This window comes from Drosophila hydei, unplaced genomic scaffold (assembly GCF_003285905.1).
Source record: "Drosophila hydei strain 15085-1641.00,03,60 unplaced genomic scaffold, DhydRS2 tig00000283-arrow-arrow-pilon, whole genome shotgun sequence".
NCBI lineage: Eukaryota > Metazoa > Arthropoda > Insecta > Diptera > Drosophilidae > Drosophila > Drosophila hydei.
Genome location: NW_022045702.1, coordinates 1,084,441 through 1,111,153, shown reverse-complemented (window position 1 = coordinate 1,111,153; position 26,713 = coordinate 1,084,441). Strand labels below are relative to the sequence as shown.

Below are 26,713 nucleotides of genomic sequence, written 5' to 3'. Positions count from 1 at the left end.
TCAGAGACGCGACTCCTGCACGTGCTCATGTCAAACCTGACCATGTGCGTTCATGTGGAGCGCCTCGCCGGCATCGGAGGGCGCCCCCGATAGCTGGGCAGGTGGATAGTACTGCAAAGAAGTGCAATTGAGATACTGTGCGTCGGTTAGACATTATCGCTGACCACATAATTAAGCACATAAAACAACCCCAAACCACAGAAGTTAAAAGTGATAGAGATGGTGAGTGGGCAGATACCCTGTAAATACTTGGGAATTGCTGTAAAATATTTGCGTGTTGCTGTCTATATACTAAACGATAATTATCGATTATTGTTGATTAGGGTACTGTATACAACAATTTGTTAGATGGATTGATCATTTCATACAGACCTAGCTTGGTTTAATTTAGACTTTTAATATCTTAAGATAACAAAAACTTTAGATCGATATTCATCGATAACATAGGAAGATAGTTATTCATTAGTATACTGTACTTTATATATATATATATATATATTGTATATATATATATTCTATTTCAACTGAAATGATCATTACAGATCGATTCAGTCCATTCATTTTTTACAGTAACAAAAATTTCAGATCGATATTTATCGATAGTATATGATAAGTCTATGCAATAATATATTTTGAAACAATTTGATTCCACACAAACAAATCAGGCTCGTCACAACTACAATCAACCTTTAACAACTACAGGGTGCATAGAGAAAATAAACACATTGTAATATCCACTCACCCCGACGCGTCCATTGTCGTAGTCGCGACTCGCCTGAATGGTCAATTTGGCCTTGGCATGCATTGTGTCGGTCAGGGTGTTCCTTTGATGTGTGGATGCCACGCCCACGCCGGGTACAGCGTTCGCCGGTCGCAATAACATGGAGCCGTTGCTCTTGGCCGCACTGCCACCAGCGCCCCCAAGATTGCCGGCCGCACTGTTTGCCTTGTTGCGAAAGCAATACTCAATAATTGCGACGAATACGGCGAAAAGCAGGCCACCAATGAGTATATAGAATATGCCAGCGACATTGCTCAGCGAGAGCTCATTGTGCGATGTGTCCTGATTGTCCTTGTTGGGATTACATTCTGTTTTATCGTACCACCATTTGTTGCGCAGCTTAATCAGCTCTCCATTCTCCTTGAGCGACAGCACAGCCAAATTGATGGGATCTCTGCAAATAGGTAGCGATGATTTTTCTTCCTCTTTTTTTTTCATCACGGTTAGCTCGAATGTCATGTCTAATAAAGTCTGGCAACTTTATGCATCCCAATTCACCATTTATACATATACTTATGCTTACTTGAGTGCTGAGCCAAGCGGCGTGGCAATGCCAAATCCCTTTGTATCCATGTTGGGGCCCACTTTCATTGTGTCGCATGGCTCTCGAGCATTTACATATTCATTTTTTGGCGACTCCACGAGCAGGGCATATTTACCCTTGGAATTGCGCACCCGTCGTATGCCCTCGTCGTAGGTACTAACAAAGACGTGCTTTCTTGAGTTCATATACTCCCACATCTTATTGTGCAATCCAATGGGGGAGCGCTGTGAAAACGAATCAGACGAGTGTTTTTTATAATTGTTGAGTATTTATAATAATTGCAATTTGTTTCGAATATTAAAGGTCTTTGAGAGAGCTTTAGTCTAAGACTTTATGACTGTTAACAGACGGACTATATTTTTTTTTCGATATATATCGATAAATAAATGTAAAATGATTGCAGCTCAAGAAAGTGGAAGTTGGAATTTATTAATGTATAATTGTATTCGTATTTGTATCTATGTATGCTAAGAATGTTAATAAAAGGTAAAATCAACAAATCGATATATATCGATATAAAAGATAAAAGCCAAATAAATACGCTGTTGCTTGTAACAGATCAAAGCTGTATCTATGTGTTATGAGACTTAAATTTAATAATTTATATTTAATTTAAGCTGAATCGATATGAATTATGAATTGGAAATTTAATCGATAACCATTTCAATGTACCCAACTAGGTAACTCATAAGTAACAAAAGGCTAACGAAGATGCGCAGAAATTCGAATTAAAGTTAGCTATTTCAAAAATATTTCGTTCAAAAAAAATCAAATGAAGTGTTATCGATAACACAGATTGCTCAAAAAACTCAAAAGTCATAGCAGTTCAAAGCTTTTTCTGCCCACACGACTCTTTGCTCAGTTGAGCTTAAAATTTCGTATTATCAAATGACAAAAAGTTCGCACAGACTTACCCGAAAGAAATCCCAGGTGGAGCCATGCAACAGTGTGCCGTATTGGACCTCCGTTTGCATGGCCAAATCCTCCGGCGAATTGATGGGCGTAACCATGCGCTCAACGGTAAGAAAGGCAGCCAAATTTGCGGTATACGAAGAGATAAGTATGAGTGTAAAAAAGAACCAGGATGCAGCAGCAATTCGACCCGAAACAGAACGAGGCGACAGATCGCAGCCTTGCTGCATAAAGGCGGACAGCGAATACCAAAACGAATTCCAAATGCTAAACTCATTGACGGACGCTGCGCCGCCTGCCGTGCCAGATGCAAGACCACTGTTGCCAGAGGCTGCGGCGGCGGCGGCAGCAGCAGCAGATAGAGATGCCTGTAGAGCGGCAGACGTCTGGACACCCGGCGTTGGGGGGCCGGGCGGCGGTGGTATGGGTGCGCCGCCAATGATGCCGGGTGGCTGCTGATTGGCAAGCTGTTCGTGATGTGCATGTGGATCTGTAAGCGAAGCAAATAGGCAGAGAGAACGGTGAAAAGTGAGAATGAGCGGGGTAAAGTTTGTGAGTGGGCCACAAATTGTAACCGCAACAGTGCTGACAAGTAAGCAATCTATTTTAAAGCTAAAGGTGTAGCGCTCGTTACGAATACCTTAATTAGGGCATTTTCCAGCTAGATTTTAGCTAGAAGGTTTGATCTTAAGGCTAGTTTATGTGGCCATTTACCTTTTTAGGGTGCGTTCCCTTTAAGGCAGTCTACTCCTTTTAAGAGCGCCTAAACTAGTTCTGACGTAGTCATTAATGTCTGCTAGACTTAGGTAGACAATTTTGGAGAATTTAGCCAATTTTCAGCTATTTTGTAAAGAGCTATATCTAGCTTGTCCTAGACTGTCATAGCTTGGATATTTTCTAGTAGAAAAATAATAGCCATATGTTTATTTTTCGTCTAGAAATATTTTTCAGATTATTTTTTTCAGCTAATATCAAGAAAAGGGACCTAGCTGTAAAATTATTTAGTTATATTATACTTTTATTTGCATATTTAAAAATAATTTACACTCCATCTAACATGGCAATTTATTTTTAAAAATATAGCTCTTGTTTAACTTGAAAAATAGTTAGGCTATTTTAAGACATAATTTTATATATTTAAAGAATTACTTAATAAATAAATACTTAATACACTGCCAAATAAACTTTTACCTATTCACATAGTAAAAAGTATATATATATAAAATTATCTAATATAATAAAAATTCCTTTAAATGAACTCCAAAATCTTGTGTATTTATAAAATCTAATCAAATTACACTCCACTACAAAAAAAGCAGCAACATTTGCGCTTTGAGTTACTGTTTTCTTCATAAATCAATTAATTTCGAGCTATTTTTAAATATATATATATATATATATATATATATATATATATATATATATATATATATATATATATGTTATGCCAACACTAAGCCGCAGCACGCAAACTATGCTGGACAAGCCAGCTGTCCTTATCGACAGACAGACGAAACATATCCTGCATACACATGTAGCACACACACACACACACACTCGCACACACATGCATGCATATATGTATAAGTTGTTCAGCTGGCGCTCGTGTTGGCTGTCCAACTGGCAACTGTCAATCATTTCGTTTGGCTTGACTTTTTGCGCCTGCTCTAATTGATATGCAATCAAGCGCATAGCCAGAGCTTCTACTGGTTTGGCCTTCTGCTCCTGCTGCCAGCTCCTACTGCTGGCGCTACCATCTCACTGCCAGCTGCTGTCATTTGCTTCAATTGCTGCTAGTGACGGCTTCTGACTAGTCAATGGCTTCAGGCATTCGGTCTGTCATATCTGAACATTTTCATGCACTCGCATTTCCAAGTTTTTATTTTGCACTCGTCACTCTCCTATTACCTCCTTCTTCGTCCTACTCCTCCTCCTTCTCCTCCTCTTCTTCTTCGTCATTTTGTATGTTCTATGTGGTTTTTATTTATATTTTTCAGTGTTCGTGTCTGCCTGGCAACACGTTGCTTGCATACAAAATGTTGTTTACTTTCCGCTAAAATTACATTAAGGATGTTTTGCAGGATGCCAATAGATTGTTATTGTCTGCCCCGGTTTCATATGTGACCTACGCTTTTTCGACTTTGATTGCCAAACCAAATGCGAAACACCAAACAACCAAATTGAATCACATAATTGAATTATATACGAATAGCAGCAAAAAACCAGCCTCGAAAAAGTTATGCAGATGCCACAGCAATTTTCACAGTTTCCCCCTCTGAAAAATCACAAAAACACGTTGCGCGTTTTCCCAGGCTTTCCCAGCTAGCACCAGCTCATAAAATATCCATAAAAGTGTTGCACGAGATGTACTTATATTTCGCTTATGCTGCCTCAATTTTATTTAAATATTCTAATATCTTGTTTTCAGCTGCTTGTAATCTCTAATGCTTGAGCTGGAGCTAGAGGTCGAGTTCTCTGTTAATAGAGTGGCCTATATCTGTATGTCTTTTATATTATTTAAAAAAAAATAAAAAGTAATAAATGTGCTCAATAGCAGATAGAGAAAACAGATTTGATGCATATATATCAGTTATATATGTGTAGCATATATATTCCCTATCGCAATGACAAGTTATGTCTATACAGCTAGTTCTGTCTGTTCGCCTTTCGTTCTGCTTCTCACTTAATTCCAAACGAATGTAAATTCTCACTCAAAAAGTGCTCAAGAGCTCTGCTCGAGTTGACTTTTGAGTGACTTTTGGGTATAAAAGGGCGCAGCAGCGGCTGTGGACGATCAGTCAAGTTTCTGACCTGGACTGGGTCAGTCGCAGTGCAGTGCAGTGCAAGTGGTGAATAAATTTAAGTTTTTTTTTTGTTAAATTTGTTTAATTTTAAATTTCTTTTGTTCAATTAATATTTTATATATATTTAAGTTTTTCTTGTTATTGAACATTGTCTATTTGTTTACTGAATATTTATTATTTAATTGTTTAAATGTTAAAAATATTTAATTTTAGTATTTAAGTAGCTTTTAATTATTATTAAGCACCAATTGTTATTATAATAATGATGTTCATTAGCGATAATGATCATTCAAAATAATGATCATTTATGTTAATGATTATTACTGGAAATTATCGTTAACTATAATGATCATTAATAAGATTTTTTCATGGTCATTTTGTAATGCTAATTAAGTAATGCGTCAAATACTTATATTATCCTGTTCTCTTTAAAATTGTTAATTACTATAGTTAATATTATTATATATGTAATAAGATAAATAATATTTAGTAGCACAATATGTTATTTACCTCTTTGTTATATAGTTAATTTAAGAAGTCTACTTAGCGTTTGTCATGAGCAGAGAATCTCTTCTCTTAATTTTCATTTTTATAACATTATATTTTTGCACACATGTAAATCATATCAAAATATATCTAAGAATATGAATTATATGGAATTTATAATATAATATTATATTATAAACCTTTTAACTTTCCTTACTCTTTCCTTACTCTTCAAAGACCTTATATAACATATAAAATAATTATGTATATTTTATTTCTTATATCTTACAATTCTTCCAAAATAACTTTTTTTTACTCTTATGGGATTTATAATATATTATATTATAAATCTTTTAACTTTCCTTACTCTTATTATTTTACTCTTCAAAGACCTTATATAAGCTTATAACCTTATATATAAAATAATTATATATATTTTATTTCGTATATCTTACAATGCTTTCAAAATTACTTTTTTTTTATTCGTTTCCACTTCAAGTTTAGCCCAACTCCAATGAAAGCATTTAACTCTATTATAAATATATATCCATTCCTATATATATTCCATAGGAAATACATCTTCAATTAAACACGTTTTTTAAAGCTACTTTTAGCTAATTTCCATTTTTATCAAACAATATCTCAAATTTCAAAACTCACACACACATTGTAGGTAAATCTTACCTGTTAGCTGGTTTTGTTGTAGCGGCTGCTGCACAAGGCGCCATTCATTGGGCGAGAAGCGCGAGACAAAGAAGAGCACGATGCTGACACCAATATAGCTGAAGATGACGCTCACCTGTTGGCGAAGCATAATAAAAACAGGAGAAGCGTGTGAGATGCAGATACAGATACGATAGCTTTTACTTCTGCTTCAGCTGCTGCCACCTGTCTTCCTGCCTAGCCCGTTTCACCTGCCCCACACACAGACTTCTAGCTACTGTATAATTTGACCAAAAAAAAAAAAGAAAAAAATTTCATTCAATTTTCTTTACTAATTGAAGCGGAAGCGGCAATGGCTTCCCTAGAAAATGGAGGAACATTAGCTTAATGGGATGCAGTAGCAAGCGAATAAACAAGGTATCCTAAATGAGAAGCATGACTGACTAGCAGATACCCTGCATTGTAAATATCTATAGAGTTATGATTGTATTTTTTGAGTATAGAATTTAAATTTTATATTTTGTAAGTGTTATGGAAGGTCTTATTTCAGAAAAGAAATGTAATGTATTTGTGTAAGCTAAATCACCTCTAGCTTCTATAAAATCTCTTGGGAGATTTGCTAAATATATTTTCTCAAAATCGATATATATCGATTTGGTGTAAGTGGTGAATTGTGTAAAATATGGTAAGGAAAATAACAGAGCTTTTGAAGCTTTTCGATTTCTATTTACGTAAGTGACAGAAATCGGATCAAAAATTCTGAACACAATCTAAATTTCAAGTCTGTTGATGTTTGTCTAAGACAAGCGGACGATCTCTAAAAATCGATATTTATCGATGGTAGTAAAAGTAACAAAGTAACAACAAAAAAAAAACAAAATATATAAAATAAAACAAAACTAAATAAAAAGATAAAAAAATAATAAGAAATATTAAGTAAGCTAAATATTAAGTGAAGTAACAACAATATATATAAAATTTTGAAATTCTATCTTTTACAATCTCTGAGACTAGCGCTAAACGGCAATTGCTGCTTATCGATATTTATCGATTTGTAGCAAAATACAGTAAATCATGAAAAGAAGACCAACAAATGCACAGTCCTTGGCTTTTATTCATATAAACGTGAGCATGAGTCAATGAACTCTGGTGTTGATGCTTCTTAGCAAATTTATTTATATTTTAGACAAGCTTCCAAAACCTAAAAAGCTGTAACTGTGTTACCAAAAAAGAGCATTAATTGTGAGTTGAGAAAGTAAATATATATATAAATATATATTTATATATGTATATATATTTACAACTTTTTCTACATTCAAAATGGGTTACAGGGTATAAAAACAAAGCCAGGTGGCGTTGGCTCCTGTCGAGGACTTCGACAGGCTGCCAGCTGCCCCCATGTGTGCCTGTCTGACTGCCAACTGTTGCCGTTGCCGTTCTCGCTGCTGTTGCCGTTGTTGTTGTTGTTGCTGTTTATATTGTTGTCGTTGTCGTTATCAATGCTTCAATGGCTGCCACGGGGCGCGCCTTTGTGTGCTGGCAAAAAAGAAAAAGGTGTCGGCGACGGCGTCGTCATAGTTGCTTTCATGAACACACACGCCCACACACACCCGTCGAGACTGTAGGCCTGCTTTGCTCATGTGTGTGCCAGTCTGTGTGTGTACAATGCGTCATTTAATTTATGATAAAATTTTTTGTTCAAGTCAAGTTCATTTATATTAGCTCGCTAACTTCAGCAGGCATCGTCGAGCTTTTAGCCTTTTTTTTTAGCCACCTTTTGCTCTTTGCCTTGCGCTCGAAGCAATTTGCATTTGTAATTCTTTGAGCTCATGTCAAAATAAGCGTAAGATTTCACAGCGCTGTTCACTGACTTTTATAAGCGTTTAATTTCGTTCTTTACTGCAGAAAGGATTTGCCGCGCTGTCGACATTAGCCGGAAAATGTTTTAAGCTAGAAAATGTTGGGGCTTAGAAGTCGCAGTTGGGCTTGGAAAATGATATGTGGGCGTGATTATTTATGCATATTAACTAAACTTGTTGCTAATTTGGTGTAATTGAGGCGTATGTTAGCTTGGAAAGCAGTTCAACCTGAGATGAAGTTAGATTTGAGGTAAGAAAATGTGAATCTTAAATATCATTGAGCCGAACAAAGCCGGGTAACATTTTATACATGTTACGTGTACTTGTATGAATCGAAGTTTCAACATTTCTTTATGCACTTTGTGTTTTTTTATAATAAATAATTATTATATATAATTTGAGGTCAAACAATGCCATCTAGACCCAGGGCATGATGTTAAGATGTGTGTAACAGGTAGAAAGAGGCGTGGCATATCCCATAGAGTATATATATTACAGTTTGAGCGTATTCTAGTTAGTGACTTGTGGTTCGATCGCACAGCTCAAGTTTCCTTCAAATAATCGATACGTTTTACGTCTTTCTAATCTCAGCTGACAGCACTTCGCTGCTCATAAGGCAATACTTCTATAGCTAAAACTTTCCATAACTATGCTTGTCTTTTATAATCCACTCTACTCGCCTCGATATGCATATAAATAATGCTTATTTTAAATCCCTGGCTTTATTCGAGTATATTAGGCATATTTATTAGCTCTTGGCCCAGAACTGCTTCACTTTTCATGCATTTCAGCTCAATTGAGTTGTCGCTGTCATTAGATTAAAGAGCCAATTCTGCTGTGGAGTATGCTGAGAGTCCTTGCAACTTGTGCCTTTTTGGCCGGCTCCTATATCAACATCATCAACTAAATGCTCATATAATTCTGATGGCTGGCCATTATTTAAACAAGCGTCGAGCGGCCAAAAACTTTTGGACTAGCGCCAAATTTAATACTTGACGTCGACGTAATTTCTGCTCGCAGCGCTTGTAGTTGTTGTTTATATAAATGTTTCAAAATAAAATAAAAAAAATACAACAACAGAGAGGCAAACCGTAGACAGAGAGAGAGAAAAAAAGTTTGTCGTTTACTCTATTAAACTTTTGGGGAGCTTACGAGGTAGCAAGTTGAAGCCGAAAACCAAAGGAAATAAATATACAAAAGTCCAAGTTCTGCCCGCAAAGTTTCGCACAGAAATAAAATAAGATGAACAAAAATAAATGGAGGGTTGGCAGCGTAAAAATTACCAGGCAATGGAGGATTTTTTTCTGCTTTTTTTTTTATTTAAAAAAAGCCAAAAAAAAAACAAAAAAATTATAAAAACTTTACTCATTTGTATGCAGCGCAAAATTTTGCATTATTTTGACTCGTTACCAAATGTCTAAGAAAAAACGAAAAGCAGTGTGCCGCACGTCTAGACGCGGATACAGTTATCAGCATTTGGCTTATATGGTGGAATTAATCGCAATTGATGTTGCTTATAAGGAGCGCATATCAAGATGCTTTTGTCTGTCAATCTGTTGTTTGTCAACTTGGAGCTTCGCCAAGGCAATGGCAAGCCTAAGTCAACAATGGTGTGCTATACCAATGAGCTTGTGACAGGTATGCTTTGCAATTTGATCAGCTGGAATTCCAGTGAGCTACTATTATAAGGCAGTATAAGACTTTTTATAGTATGCAGCACATGTCTATCAATCAGCTATTTGTTAGCTAAGAGTTTCGCTATGACAGTGCAAAGTAGAGTTGTATAACATGTAGCTTGTGACAGCTATACTTTACAGGCACTTTGATCAATAAAATCACATTGAACTACTAATATAAGATAATATAAGACATTTCATAGTAAACAACTTCTGACTGCCTCGTCACATTTGGACCAGTACGAATTCCATGAGCCAATAATATAAGATAGTATAAGACATATCCTATAACAAACCTTTTGCCTTAGTTCTTGTAAAATCTTAAAAAAATATTCGAGCCGTTCAATCTATTTCATAACATTGAGCTTTTTAAAGTCTTAATCCGCAGATAGTTCAAATACAGACAGACAAGTTCAATAATATAAACCATCAATAACATTGCTAAACTTGTGTACAGGAACGGAATAAATACATTTTTCTCTTTTCTAAAATACTTCAGAAATATAAGAGTTTGCAGAAAGTTTCGCTCAAAAACGAAGTCACGAATTTGTTAAGTAAAATTCCTTGAGCAAACCCATTTCAGTTGCTAAACAAGTCAAAATATGTATGTATAAGTTCTGCCAACCGAGTCTAGGCTGTAACTGGGACACGACTACAACTAGAGAGGGGGACGCCGACCCTATGACATCTTGCAGCAGCAATGCAGCGCCTTAGTCAAAGTTGCGCTCAAGCCACTGGCTGGAACGTAAAGTTTCTAATCGAGCAGCTACTACGGAGAGACTAGTATATAAATATATATATGTGTGTGTGTGTATAGATATATAGAAACAGTTACATATACGCACCCAAATTTCCTGTGATAAAGGATTCATGAAGCTGAACACGCCGGGCGTTTGCTTCACTGGCTTCTTAATCATAATGGAAATGCCCAGCGACATGAACGGCTTGCTAAAGTCGATGACACGTTCGCGTTCAGCGGTAATCGTCATGGCGGCAATGGCAATATCCGCTTCCTGCTCAAATGAGAAAGAGACAGAGAGAGAGAAAGAGTTGGAGTTGAAGTTATAGCTAGCTGTCAGTCATGTATATATGTATATAAAGTCGCACCTTGCGCACCAGCTCGCCCACCATGCCATCCCAGCCCCCATGCACGGCCGGATTCTCAGAGCCGTAATTGCCATCCTTCACCAGACGCAGTTCATCTGCAAGAAACGTGCATTTAAACAGCTGCCATAGATATCTGTCTCTCCATATATATATAGGCGTGTATATCTGGCAACATCTTTTTCAACTTACATTCAAGCCCCAGCTTCTTGGACAGCAAGTCAGCCAGATCCTTGCAATAGCCCTCGAAACGTTCATTGCCAGGCAGCTTCTCGCCAAATGCCGGCTGCTTTATCATTATGTACGGCTCCTCCAGCACCGTAGTGACAATGTACGTGCGATTCTTTTCGAACTCCACATGCGGACGCAGGCGCACATATTTAGCATTCAACGGCTGCAGTCCCCCATTGTCATTCCACTCGGCAACTTTTACCTGCAGAAGGAAAAAGAGAAAAACAATACGAAAAGAAAACGAATTTCCGCTTTTATTTAAGTAAAAGACAATGAAGTTCATATTCATATTGAGTGGGCGTGTCACACCCTAGCAAAGTGGGTTCAAGTATTGTTGGTTGAGCTTGCATGGCTGACATATATAGCAAATATATAACATGTCACCTGTAAGCGTAGGAACTCAAGCAATTTAGAGATATAAGAATTTCAATCCAAAAAAATATTAATACTGTACATTAAGCGACTTATAAGTAGTATACCTTTAAAATTTGGAAGATCTAGCTCTTATAGTTCTCGAGTTAAAGCGTTTTAAAGCTCAAGCGCCCTCTAATAGACCTTTAACTTCTATATACCAAAGTACTCCGAACATCAAGCTCTCAACTTCTCTTATATTTACATATTAACTGCACAAAACTAATATACTCCCTTGCTAGTTTACTTAAGCCACAGGATATTTAAGCTTCTGCATGCCAAAAATAACGGTACTCGCTGCCTTCCTTTTCTAGCTGCGCCACATGAATTAAAGCTGCAGGCAATTGCTGCTGGCTCTCTAGCTCGTCTTCCCGTTACATGTGCCGTTATTTATATATGTATATACCGTTACATACCATGGCGCTGTTGACGGTCATCTCGACAACGTGCAGGGTGTAATTGACTCGTCGGCCATCATCGTTGAATTTGATATCCCCGGTGAGTCCCTCGATTTCCACCTGTCAAAGGTAATAACAAAAACGAGAACAAAAAAATGAACCAAAACAAAAAGAAAAATATGAGCGTGGCGTTTTAATTGCTTTGCCGAGCTTCGGCGTAATCATCATCGTCTTTATGTTCATTATGATCATGACATTGATGTCTAACTCACCTTTCTCAAATAACGGGATATTTTATCGCCATGCTCCCATGCATTCACCCAGCCCTTGGCCGTATTACAGTCCAAAGCACGCGGCGCGCTGCCAAAGCCGCTGCTGGCGTCGCTGCTGCCACCGTTGCTGCCGCTGGCGCCGCCACCGCCAACGTTGTTGCTGCCATTGGAGCCATCGCCGGCAGTGGAGGCCGCTGCCTGGGCCTGGGCGACCATCAGCGTTTGACTACGACGCTGCACATTGTTTCTGAATTGATCCGGCTTCTTGCGCAGAATTTTGTTGAATGCCTCCACCAGCACAAAGACCGCATCGTACATGAGCGCCGCTTGTGCCTGTGTATGAGTTTTAATGATAAAATTGTAGGTGGACGGGGCTGCACTCATTTCATTTGCTGGCACTTAATGAGTGTATTACACGCTCTTTTTCACAATTTTCACCCCGTTTTTTGTTAATGTTTAATCGAATTGAGAATTTACGCGTCGCGACGGCTTACTAAAAAAAAGTTAGCTGGATTTTTGGCGGGCGCTGTTTTTAACAGGTGACTGTTAAACAGCAGCAACTATCGTTAAATGCAATTTATCGAAAAGACTCGATCGATATGTGAAACGTGTACTAAAAATATATTTTACGGGTATCTAAAGTAATACTTATATAAATGCAGGCATTAGTGTTGATTTAATGAAAATGTACTATATTATGTTATTCAATTATGCAGCTGAGCGTAAGTTTTAAATTCTACACGATTGTTGCTGTCCGATAACAGAGATGCTTAACAGAATCTGATTGGTATTCTGTAAAGCTGCGACTTGTAGGAATGTTGCACTAATAAGATTATGTACCTTTCTAATAGCACGTAGATAACAAGATTTAAGCCTTAGTACATGCATTAAACAATTTACAATGAAAATATCGAAATATAACATATTTTCAAATTGATGGATAGTACCAAATCTATTAAATAAAATAAGAGTAAGTTATTGTCTTATGTTAACAGAAGATCAAGTACACAAGTACCAAATATGGTACATTTCTGTAAGACATGTCGCATCCTTGTTTAACATTTTCTTATTAGTAGTTCATAAATCGAAAGACGCGCACGAATAAAATGGCGGAGACTTTGAGCATTTCGTGCGGTTTATTGCGATCTAATAATTATTTCGCTTAGATATAATTAAAAATGTAATCAAAAGTGAAATTTGAATGTGTCAAATAAAAACTTATAGTTTTTATATTGAATAAAGCTTCAATCCCTGCAAAATTCTTCACTCATTTGCGTGTGTGCAGAGCTCTGCAAAAGTGAAAAATGAAAGCATATGAAGAATGCCTAAGAGTGCGAGAGAGAAAAAGCAGCGAACAGCGAAAGAAATGCTCGCAAATTTTCGCTTTTTTCCGCCATATTTTTCGTGCGTAATTCTTTTTTTTTATTGTAATTGTAAAAGTTGCAAATAAGTGAGTTTAAATTCTTTATAATTATATTGTTGTTGTGCCCGTTAAATGCGAAATGTGTATAAAAGTAGAAAAGACGGCTTTAATTATTGTAAATTTTCTATTGCATACATACATGCATGCAAGTATGTATGTGTGTGTGAGAGTGTGTGTGAGTGAGTGCGCTAAGGAGAGCGAAAATTTCAGCTCTTTCATAGCAATTTGTGTGAGTGCAATTTTTTTTACATTTTTTTTTTGATTAATTTTTTTGTATGACGGCGAAAATACGCTCAAAGGAAAGTGAAATTCTTTTTTTATATAACTTTTTTTAAATGAAGCATGTGAAAGGCGAACAAGTTAAAGTTTTAAATTGCTGCCTTTTTTCTGTGTTAAGTGCTAAAAGCGAAAATGTGTAAAATGTAAGTAAAAGTTTCTAATTTGTATAGCTCATAAGTAGTAAAGCTTTATACATACATCCACATTTATATGTGTATGTGTGCATGTGTGGATGTGTGCATGTGTGTGTGTGTAAAAGAGATTCGCACAAGTCAAATAAACAAATAAGCATTGTCAAAGAGAGCAACAGCAAAAAGGGATTGTGTGTGTATATATGTTCATATATATGTATGTAGAGCGTAACATTGAAGTCCTGAAGCATAATACAAACTAACATTTAAGCGCCACAAAGTGAAATCTTTGTCAACAAGGATAATGCCAAGGAAATACAAATATAAACAGCACGCAAACTATACCAACTGTCGAGTAGTTTACGTGTGAGTGTGTGTGTGTGACAAGGACAACGGCACACATATGCTATGTAGCTGTGCCTTTTGTGTGTGCCTTTGACTGAAAGTTGCTGCTGAACTATGTAAAAAGTGAAATCTGTCGCCCATTTTGTGCTGTTTGTGTTGCTATTTGACTACACAGTGAGAGTGCGAGAGGAAGAGAGCAAAAACTATGCTACGGTTACATCAGTGTTGATCGTGACATGCCGTGACTGTGGCTGTGACTGTGAATAGCAGTCCACTGCATATTTTAACAGTCTGGCTGTTACTAACAGTCAAATTTATATTCTTTGTTGTTAACAGTCAAATTTATATTAGTATGCAGCGCTCTGTTAATAACAGTCAAATATATATTAGCATGCAGTTGCTGCTATTAACAGCTATTAACTATTGCAGCTATTAACAGTCTCGTCTAAATTATTAGTCATGATCTGCCTTTAACAGTCAGTACTATATTATTAGTCATAGTTTTAATATTAATATTTAGTAAAATGTAATGAGTCACTTATAAATAAGAATCAAATATAACAATCTCACAGTCACAGTCAAAGTGCCCTCATCTCTATTCGCATTGGTAAACATTAAATGCCAGCAAATATTTAACTGCTAGCAGCAATGACAATGCGTCCTTTGCAACTGCTTGCAGCGTGCGTCTCTCGTCCTTTGTCTATTTATAGAACCTTACCGAAATCGATTCACGGCCAGCTCCAACGCTAGTCTGTGGGTCGAGTCGCTTCCAGCTGTCATAGAAGTCGCGTACGAGACGACGATTTGTGTCCACAATGCGAAATCCGGTAATGTTAATGGCACCAAATTCGATTATCTCGCTTTCCCAGCGATCGTCCATGACCTGACAAACGAAATCGATGCACATTGGTTGAAAACTTTGCCATGTCCATTGCCATTGCCATTGCCGCTGGCTGGAACTATTCTACTTACCAATCCACTCAATAGATAGTGATAGGTGCGACGGCCCAAACGCAAATCCCGCACATGCTGTATCAGTATTTGCTTGGCCATTTCCGTTGGACAATCCAGGACGATATGCTTGTTGGTAAAGCGTCCGATATGCTCCAGCGTATGCAAGAACTCAATGGCCATGCTGACATTCGAGATGCGCTTGACCAGCTCCACTTGAAAGGACTCGTTGCCCGGCTTCAGGCCCTGGTAGATTTGTTGCAGTCGCAGCAGACCTGCAATGGCATGTGGAGAGCGAGAATGACTCTAAGTGCGTTAATTAACAGAGGAGAGCGCACATTATAGCTATTATCGCATACAGTCGGTCGAGGGGAGCAACTATACCGATTAACGCAGTGCTCCCCTGCAGAGGACTGAAAGGTTTAATTAGATACTGAAGAGGGTTATATGAATTCCTAGCAAGCTGAGTCGGGCACAGTTTCTAACTCTTGTCGCATTTCAGGAAATCAAAATCAACTCAGAATTTGTTTCACAAAAATTTATGGACGACATATGTGCTGGGTCTCACAGTTAGATGATAGCCATGGCTAACTAACAAATTGGTGCCTAGAGCAAAGCCACGTTTCATTCAGGCAGTGACCCCTTTTTGCTGCACGCTCCTGGAATTATCATTGGCCGAGATTTGCATTTGTGTTTATTGAGTTATCTGTCTCTTTGCTGCCGTTGCTGGTGCTGCTGTTGCTTTTGCTGGAACTAACTGCACGCTGCATACAACTTTCATTCGCACTTAAACAGATACGCAGGCCTCGAGGCAGCCAAAACTTGACGATGGGGGACAGATAGCCTAGCCTAGCTAGGCACACACACACACTCTCAGGCAGGCAGGCAGGCATGCAGACAGACAGACACTCAGGCAGATAGCTGCGCAGATGATTTGTATGACAGCTACGCACAAAAAATACCCTCACCTCACTGCCACCCCCTTTCTCACTCTCTCTCTCTCTGTCTCTTTCGATGCAGCTTGAATGCGCCTTCAATTTATGTTTGCGGATAAAATGGGATTTGCTTTGGATTTTGCAATGGCACATGCCTCTGACTCTATTCCATTGAGCGTTACGGCTGACACGCCCATTGAGGCGGCTGTTGATGCTCACGGCAGAAGCACACACACACTCTATCTCTCTATACATATCCAATTTGTTGTTGTTTTGATTTACACTATATACATATATCCTGTGCCAATGCCAATGGATGAAGTTGGCATATACCCTGTACGTTAAGAGCGGTATATGAGTTGATAGCTCAGCTCGGGTATTTTAATAGCCATTTGATAACTAAATAAGTAAATTAGACTAAAGTCTATATTTAAGTCAGTTATTTTACAAGGCTTACTAAGGGGTATCTGTTAGTAGGCTATGGTATATACCCCATACATCTGATCAGACAATTGTCATTTACAGGGTATCAACCAGAAGCTTACATAAATATAGTTTAATACAGGATATCTGCTAGTCGATTATTTCCGCTCACTTAATTCGTACTTCAGCAGAAGAACCAATTTTTTGCGCTGTTTTAGTGCAATAAATTTTGCGCTTTGCTTTTATACAATTTCATTTGGCTGCTGGCCCACTCACACACACACACACACCCAGTCCCACTTCTATCTATCTAGAGCCCACTCCAAAGTCAATCGGCTTCTTGCCTGCCACGCCCCTTCCGCTCCTTTAGTATTTTCTATAGTCCTTACGCTTCGCTCGCCTTTGGATTTGAGTTTTGGGTTTTGTGTTTTTCGATTTGAGATTTGTCGTTTGGATTTCCATGTGTGTGTGTGCGCGTGTGTGTGCGAATATTGAGAGTGTAATTGAGTAGCGTACTGTGTGCTGCGACTGTTGGGCTTTTGTTTTATTTCATTTTTGATATGAAAACATTTGCGACTGCCACGCCCCCTCAGCCATCGCACTTCTCTTATTCCCTATAATATGTTTGTACCCGAATTGATGGCTCGAAATTGGCTTCTGTCTTGATTCTTATTTTTGTTTTATGCTTTGTTCTTTTGTTGTTGCTCTTCGCTTTTCGTTTCTGGTTCTGTTGGGTATTCCAATTTTCTCTTTAAGTGCGAAACGTTTGGATAAAGCTTTCATGAAAGCAACAATATGTTGAGGAAATTCCATTATTGCTTTACTATGTTAAGGGGATTCCAGCATTATTATATCTAATTTTTCTAACTTTTATAAATTATATTCTTTTGTTGGATCTTGTCTAGTTTTTTTTTTAATTTTTCCTATATTTTACTATATTGAGGGTATTCCAAATTTAATATATATAATTTTTTAGTTCTTTATTTGTTTTCTGCTTTGAAGTTTTAAGGCTTCTTCAGCTTTTTTTTAAGTTTTACAAATGTATTAATATTTTTATTAAGGGTATTCTAGCTTCATTATATATATAAATTTCCCAACTTTCATATATAAATTTCCTAAATTTTATTTTATATATTAAGGGTATTCCAGCTTGACTATATATAATTTTCTAATTTTATATATAAATTTTTTTCTCTCCCGATTGGTTTTTCTGCTTCATCTGAATTTCGGGTGAAAATGTATTTATTTCATATTATATTAAGGGTATTCTAGCTTCTATACATCTAATTTTTATATATTTCCTTTCTCTTTCCCAATTTTTTTTCTGCCTCTTCTTAAGTATTTTGGCCTGTGCGTATTTCCGTTTTGTTTTTATTGTTTTTTCTTCTTCTGCTGTTCGGCCTGTGGCCTGTCGCATTGTTTTATGCCCGTTGCTTTCTAAGTCTGCTTTGGTTTTATTTATGTTGCGAATTTAATTTACAATTATATTTATTTTTTATAGTCATCTCGAAGTAAATTCAATTATTGTGTTGGTGCTTTAAATTCACAATGGCAAATTCAATAAAATTGAATTCTTTTTAAAGGGATATCTATCTCTTTCTCTTGCTGTCTTGCTGTCTCTGTTTGTGAATCTTGAGGGCCTGCTGTGTGGCTATGCAAATGCAGTAGAGACTGTCATATCCTGACTCTTGTTTATTTGCTGCTTGTCTATTTTCCACTCACATGCGAAAAGTAAACAAGACAATTTGTTATGTTAAACAAAAGTTAGTTTTGCGGAAATGAAGTTTTCCTCCCATCGGTAGTGACACTCAGCCATACACACGCACACAGACACACACACTTAGCTACAGCTAGGCTCTATAAAACACACTAACAAGCAAAACATTTGCTTACATATTTTATGCCCTAACAAATGAGAAAGATAATGGAATTATTATAAGCAAGTTTTTGTGTAGACAATTTACTCAGCCTGACTCTTAGCATATCTGATAAATGTATATATATTTATATAAATATATATGCATACATATATATATAATATAATTTTATATAATTAAGATAGCTTTGATGTATTCATAAAATCTTGTAAATACTTTTGTCACTTGTTCTTGTAGTAAAGAGAGTATATTGGCTTCCAATACGCACACTAAGTGATATTTTGTAGCTTAAACTATACTTGATAGTTACTGCAAACTCTTTCTTAAGCTCTACCATAAATGCCTCAAATATTTTTGTATCGTGAACGAGTATTGCGCAGTCGTTTGCATCCGATTACAAATTGTTTTGCTTTGATTTTTTGTACACAAAAGTATTTTTTAAGCATTTCCTTGCTTTGAAATATAATTATATAGTTCCTAAAGATGTTTGTATGAACAATTCAGATTAAATAAGTGTAATTTGAAATATTTTCAATGTATTTTATTTTCTTACTTTCAATAATTGTCTTTCAGGTCTGCCTCTTTGTTCCGCCCTTACCTTTTCATATCATTCTCTGTTTCTATTTTTGTTTTTTTGCCGTAGCAACTTCTTGATATCTCAATGCCTCCTAGAAACATAGCTCTTTAAGCCCCCTTTTGAAACACATTTGAAAAGAGCAACTATTCTTAAGGAATATCTTAGATGTTGAACTGTTAAAGCGGAATGCCCCCACCATGCTTCGGTTTCCCTCCGTTGCAACTTGGCTGCTTGTTATGGCCTTCACTTGTTCGCCTTGTTGTGTGTTGTTATCAGAAACTTTGTTTGGTTTAATTACTTTGAAAGTGTGGGCGTGGCAGTGGCAGTGGCTGAGCAGGATTCGGCCTTATGCGCATATGTTCTCAATGGCTTTTCTGGCAGCAGGCGGCTTCAAAAATGTATCAAATAACATGAAAGTGAAATCGCTGTAAAAGCCCATTACGGTTAAATTAATGGCAGACAAGCTGGCAGTTTATGCCAGCCTTGACTTCTGATCGAATCCTTTCCACACACAGCTTATGCAAATTTCTTCAGATTTTTCTCGGTTTTTTACGATTTTCCGATTTTTATTATTATATCATTTTCTAGTCGAAGGACAACGCATTTCCTTATTATTATTCATGATGGTGCCTGCAATCAGATTTGTTTTGGATTTTTATGCACACATTTCGAATGATGAGAATGGAATAAAGAACTCTAGGGAAATAGCTACATGTACTATAGGGTATATAGGGTATATGAGATTCATTCAAACTAAATGTATTAATTTCTTAGCTTTAAAGTGCTTGGCGTTTACAGCCAATTTTTCGTTCAAAATTTATTTTGTCTATTTTTAAGAATGTAACAAACATTATCATGCCTTCGGTATACCCCTTTTTATGGATGTTTAAGTACAGGGTATACATAGAAAATTTAATAAATTAAAAAATTGAATTAGCAGTTGAAAAAATGTATGAAATGCAAAAACTGTTGCATACTTCTGATCAATTCGCGTATATCCACATTATAACTATAAGCTAGGGTTTATAAAATAAATAAATTCATTAAGGCAATAAGTACAATGCTGTACATTTATAGTGAGTTTGTATATGCCCCATATACCTATTAGCTATAGTGTATGCTCAACTTGAAGTAACTCATAAATGCCAAATATCTATAAACAAATTTGATTTCATTTCCATACATCACAAGAAAAATCATCATACCTATTCCGCACACCTTACTGTCTACAGGGTATTCCAATGGAATTGCATTGATTTGATTTTGCGGCCTTTTTCCATATTTAAAAGCAATCAAAGCCAATCATTGACAATCAATCGATAAATAAAATCATTTGCATAAATGTGCACTTGTCTACGAATTGATTAGCCATCCAGTTTTAAGGCTTTAAGTAAGAAGACTTTGAGTACCTGTTGTTGGGCCGGATGCTTAGTAAAATATTTATAAAGACACACAAAGAGACGAAACGACTAGAGAGCAGAACTCATTACTCGACGGGCAGATGAGCTGGCAAAAATGTCCTATATATCCTTTGCTAACCAGGCGATAAATGCAAATGTTTCTCAGCAGCTCTTCTCTGGCTGCTGGCGTCCTTTCTCTGTCGCCTGCGTAATAAATTTTCGCAACAACAATGAGTTGAAATGCCTACGCTTGGACAGGAGCCATTCTTTCAATACAACCTCCTGCTGCTGTGTTGTTGCTACTGCTGCTGTCTTGATGTGGAGGCAACATGAGAATATATACGTATATATATATATACGCACAGGCACATACATATATTATGAGACGGCGTGCTTAAAAATAAGTGAGACATTTACTTTCATTACAGACACTTGATTGTATTCATTCTATATCAACTCAACATCTCTATATATATATACACATATATACATTTATCTTTGATTTGGCTTATTTGATTTTTTGTATTCAAATAACAGAGGCTGTGTAATATTAGATCTCATATATATTTTTCATTTTCATTTTGCACACGAAATTTGAGTACAAAATGACAAAAATTGTGTAATCAAACACTGGCCTTATGCCTTTGTTGTGGCCTGAAAATTAAATTTTAAGAACGTAAATTAAACTTTATTGAGCTCTGCATAAATTTGGCAAGTTCAAAATTGAGCTAAAAGTTATTGAATTTTGCAAAATTTTTATTCATTGAAAAATTTGTGCTATTAAAATAATGGAAAAGTTGCTCAAAGTTTCCAAAAATTGTTTACAGTTTACTTTTGACAGTGACTGTACAGTATTAATAATCGATAATATTAATGATACATGTAGATACAGGTATAATAGATATAGCTTATAGAGTTATGTAATCTGTGGAAACTAAATGGATTTTAGACATCGAACCATTTTTCGCTTCTTTCTTTCAGAATCTTCCATCTCTTGAATGTTGTTTAAGAATATTTCTGAGTAACAAAAATTGGGTTTTCTTTATTAAAGAAATATATATATAAAAATAAATAATAAATATAAATAATAAAATGAAAAAAAAAGGAAAGTAAAAACTATCTCTAGAGAGCGCAGACACTTGGGTATATATTGTTGTCTTGCTGTCCAACTAGCTGCAGGCACAAGATGCGCCTGCTCTCCATGGATTCATGGACTTACAATATAGAAGCCATAATCTTATAGCCCCAAAATTAAAATGGGTGTACGCCAATTTCGCAAGTCGAAGTTGTAAATACAAGCGACAATAAACCCATAAGCTGGCAGGCATATACGCATGAATTAGGGCGCGATGCCCGATGCCCCAAAAGAAAACAAAAAAAAAATAGAAAAATATATAAAGAGCATATAGAAAATATTGTGGGTGAACTACCATATAGTGACTATTAGTATTTGTTGTTGTTGTTGTGGTGATTGCTTTAGCGCTGCCAATAGCCATAAATAGTTTTTTCCTTGGCTTGTGTATGGAGTGGGAGGGTCACTAGGCGAAAAATGTTTCTCCAATTTCTGTGTAATAAACTCGTTTTGCGTGGCACAAATAAGCACACACACGCACGCACACAGACACAAAAGAGGCAGAACGAACAGTTGCCAGTGCCACACATGCCACACAGATGCGAGCCAGGCCAAAACAAAAGCCGTTAACTTGCTACGTCGTTACGTGCCAAGTAGCCGCTGAGCATATTCCAATACCCTGTGCTGGCAGCCTGTGTAAACATGCCCATAAACTGAAGAGCTACAATTATTGTGGAACACAAAAAGAAAAGAACGAAAGGCGTTGCCTTTGGCCCACAAACGAAATCTCAATTTTGAGACAAATAGATATGAGGGTCAAAATTTGACATTTTCGATAGATATCAAGAAAGTTAAAAGATGAAAACAGATTTGTAAATAAAAATATTTTATAAAAGAGGGGCTTTGGTAAGGGAAGAGCTTACTTGTAATAAAAGAAATCTGAAAAAGGAAAAAGTTAAACTAAATTAACTATTTGTGGTTCATGAATATGTTTTAATTAATTAACTTATTTATTATTTATTTCCAAAGTCTATTTCATTTCATCATTGAATATGAAGCTAAGGAGCTGGAAAACAGCTTCAATTCTCTCTATATATTGATGATCTTAGTTTATTTACTGATATCGCAAATAATTGAATTCAATTGTTCTGTGAAATAAATATATACACATAATCTAGCTGTAATATTTTAACTCTGCAGACTTTTATCTGCTTAATATATTCTCCTTATTCCTTGTTGGCATTCCATCGACTGTTTTAATACGCAAATATTTGCTTGGCAAACAATCGAAATCTCAAGTTTTCTTTTTGGGCTAACAAAGACATAAGTGAGTGTCCCGTGCCGCAAATGAATATTCATATACATATTCATGTCTCACACCTGTGCCAAAAATCACGATTGTTTGTTATGCTTGAAATTTGATTGAGTGCCAGTATTAAACTATGGCAGCCTATACAAACAACTTAAAACAAACAAAACGCCTTGAAGCGCACACAAATACCACAGACAGAGTCAGAGACAGAGAGAGGGCCAAAGAGATTGGTAAATATAGACAGTGAATGAACGTTAACACTCGCTGTGGTTAAATTGATTGAGTGCCATAAAAAAGATTTTCACGTGGCATTCATTAATAATAATAATGCAGACGTCCGCCAGTTGACCAGGCAGCATTGTCTGCCATCGTCTGGCCTGTCTGTCACTCTATCAGCAATATCTATATAAGGTCTGTCTGTCCACCTGTCTCTCTGTCTGTATATATGTTTATCCAGCAGCCATATAAGCCAATTGGCTGTCAGTGCAGACGGCTGTGTCATTAAGTTTTATTTATAAACTGGCTAAATGGAAAATCCACGCAAAAACTTATTACAAAGCAAATTGAGAGATATAACGAGCGTAAGACAGACAGAGACAGAGACAGAGAGAGAGAGAGAAAAGTAAAATGAAGTTTGCAGGCAATGAAAGATTATTATCTCCCCTGAGCATAGCCGGAAACTGGGCAAAGCTAACTTGTAGCTCAATCTCACACTATATTAGTTATGTTATTATACACTCAGAGAAAATTGGTTAAAGTCGTTTAACTAAAGATAGACCAAAGCAAACTGAGTATAGGAACTTTAAAGTTGAGAATTTATTTAATTTATATTTTTTTTATATATTTTTAGAAATTTAATAAAAAAATTTTTGTTAGTGTAGGCAAATGTAAAGGTTTATTATATATATGGTTTATTGTACTCACCATCGTGGGAATCGTAGAGATAAATTATTTTGCGCCAGCCATAAAATTGTATTGTATCAATGATTGCCTGATGGTAATCTGGGCGCATGCTGAGGGCAAAGTCCAGGAAGCCAGACGATGGCGTAAGCACCTAAAAACGCGCAAATTATGGAAAACAGCGGTCATACATACATATAAACATAAAGACAGAGATAGACTGTGTGTGTGGGTGTAAGTGAGAGATAGAGGGAGCTTGCCAAGTTAGTAAACATGAATCATTATTGAGTCCTGCTTTCGGGCGCCCATTGTTTCGTTTGGCTCGTTTTGGGCATTTGGCTCACTGATTTATAGAGCTTGTTTGCTTATAAATTTTTAAAGAGCGCCATGGAGAGCATCATTATGGCTACAAAAACAGGTTTTGAGCCTTGCATATTTATTATTATGATTTGGAAGCCCCTCATAAATTGTGTTTTTTGAAAAGTTTTGCACACGATTTCAAGGTTAGCAATTTAAGGGCAGCCAGTGTTGCGTATGATTAATATTTCATATTAAAATAGGCAAGCCGGCAAACCGGTGCACTTTAATATTTATTAGGCCTCAACGCTGCTTACCTTTTCCGGAAACCAGGGCGTCACAAAGGGCATCTGAAACGTGTTCGAGTAGGAGTGTAGTGTATCAAAAGAGTCGGGCGAGACGGCGCCCAACATCGAATAAACGCCCCGTGAGAACTGGTTACAAACTGTTTGGGAATAGATATAAAATACATAAAACAAAAAATAATAGTTAAACTTTTTTTTGAAAGTAAAAACTATGCAAAATTAGTTGCTGATGAGATTTTATTTGCTTTTTAACTAGTTTTCGGCAAAATGTTTACAAATTGATGAGAGTTTCGCATGTGCTACATTCCGAGTAAATTAAAACGTTTCAGTGTTAACTGAAACTATTTAAATGCTTCATGAGCAATAACTTTTGAGGTAAATATGCATATACGTAGCTATTTATGAACTGAGCAATAGAGAATCGCGAAAAGGTTGCGAATATAATAAAGTTTTTTACTACAAAAAGTTTTATATAATTTTAAAGCCTTTCAAGACTCAACAATAAATAAATGAATTTAAATTGGGTATATTTTATATTTATATTTATATTTATATTTATATATTTATATATTTATATATTTATATATTTATATATTTATATATTTATATATTTATATATTTATATATTTATATTTATATTTATATTTATATTTATATTTATATTTATATTTATACTTATATTTATATTTATATTTATATTTATATTTATATTTATATTTATATTTATATATGAACATAATTAAAGAATTCGTATTATATGTGAAATATCTTGAGTTTCTAGCATTCATCAGCCTATAAAATTACATTGTATTTAAATACTAAGCTACTCACTCAGTCGTGACAATTTGAATGCGTCCGCTGTATTTATGACATCGACATACGCCTGCAGCTCGAAGCGACGCGAAGAGACATTCAAATTGTGATTGAGCATGGCGTACTTGAACGCGGACTGCACCTCATCCGTGCCCTGTTCAAAGATTGCACCTGTTGCCAAGCAAGCCAAATAAAAGAAAGAACAGTCAAAACATGCTTAGCCTTGCTGCTAGTCAATAGCTACTGTTGAAATTGTCAATTAGGTAGGAGAAAAAGGCACTTTAAACTTTGTAATTGGTTTTGCGCTTGAATTTTATTTGAGCAAAAAACTTGGCAGGCTTCGTTAGCTGCTTGCCTGCTGCTGCTGCTGCTGTTGTTGTTGTTGCCAGCCCTGTCTTGGCCAATTTGGGGAAAATGTTGTGCAAGTTAATAAGCGTTTGTCGTTTCAGTTTACCCAAATGGCCAACAAGGCGAGCTAAAGCTGCAGTTGCCTTTTTGGGCATGCAGCTGCAACAGGCAGCGGGAGGCAGAGCAGTTCTAACGGAACGTGCCCATCAATTACCAATTGGTCTTAAGTTACCCAGCACCAACCACTCAGCCACTTACCTAACGGTATTTTCTCGGTTAACGATGGCTGACCATTGACCGTTGTACATATTAGCCATAAGGCAAAGCAGCGCCAAAGCCAGTTGCTAGATTTGTTGTAAATGCGCATTCTGCTCGTGTTGTTGTTGTTCTTCTTATTGTTGTTGATGTTGCTGCTGTTGTGCTTGTTGTTGTTCTGATTGTTGTTTACTTCGATTATTTGTTGGTTTTGGCTGCCGTTGACGGCATTTTGAGCAGTTTTTTGTTGCACTTAGTTAGGTATTTGCATTACGTTTTTTTTTCACTCTGTTGACAGTTTGCAATTGATCGATGTGGGCTTAGTGCACCATTTTAATGATAATATTGACATTTATATTAATTGTAGTTGCTCTCTATGAATAAAAATAGATGTTAAAAAAATGTATTTAGTTAATTGTTAATATTTATTTTCGACGGAAACAAAGTTAATATTAATTATATGAAACATTATTTATGGATCTAAATATGCATTTATCTGACAAGTAGCTTATGGGCTAATGGTATACAGTGCTGCTCAACTGAATAGGTTCAATTTGTTTAAATCTTAAAACTTTGATGAAAACAACGATTTCAACAGAAATAAATTTTGTTATATAAAAAATCTGTCAGCTATGAATTGTGGAAGTTTCTGGTCTGTAAATTTCAATATTATATCATTTTTATTTATTTTTTGAAGAACATAAATTTATGCGAAATTGTTTGTTTGGATATGTAAAAACTTATCTATATTATCGCAATTATTGTATGCATTCTGTTTCGCTCAAGGAGCTCAGAATTACACAATGCTTCACAGCAGAAAGTTCGAATGGGTTTATATAGCTATAAATAGCATACCTATGTAGCTTAAGCTTTAAGCATTTCCGTGTTCTTTTAGAATTTTAAAATATACATAGAAGCCCTCTCTCCTC

General features: G+C 36.2%; 1 protein-coding gene across 1 annotated transcript; it reads right to left on the bottom strand.

Moving 5' to 3' along the window:
• LOC111600479 (glutamate receptor 1) lies at nucleotides 1-26,127 on the bottom strand. The gene is made up of 16 exons (XM_023316590.2): nucleotides 25,788-26,127; nucleotides 25,200-25,352; nucleotides 24,381-24,508; nucleotides 23,791-23,920; nucleotides 15,292-15,545; nucleotides 15,038-15,202; nucleotides 12,142-12,474; nucleotides 11,888-11,989; nucleotides 11,022-11,262; nucleotides 10,833-10,927; nucleotides 10,571-10,738; nucleotides 6,212-6,326; nucleotides 2,240-2,727; nucleotides 1,305-1,549; nucleotides 743-1,175; nucleotides 1-135 (listed from the first exon to the last, which is right to left on the bottom strand). Exons 1-16 carry the CDS (start codon nucleotides 25,894-25,896, stop codon nucleotides 31-33), a joined length of 3,264 nt encoding a protein of 1,087 aa, XP_023172358.2. The 5' UTR covers nucleotides 25,897-26,127; the 3' UTR covers nucleotides 1-30.
• Nucleotides 26,128-26,713: the final 586 nt, after the last annotated feature.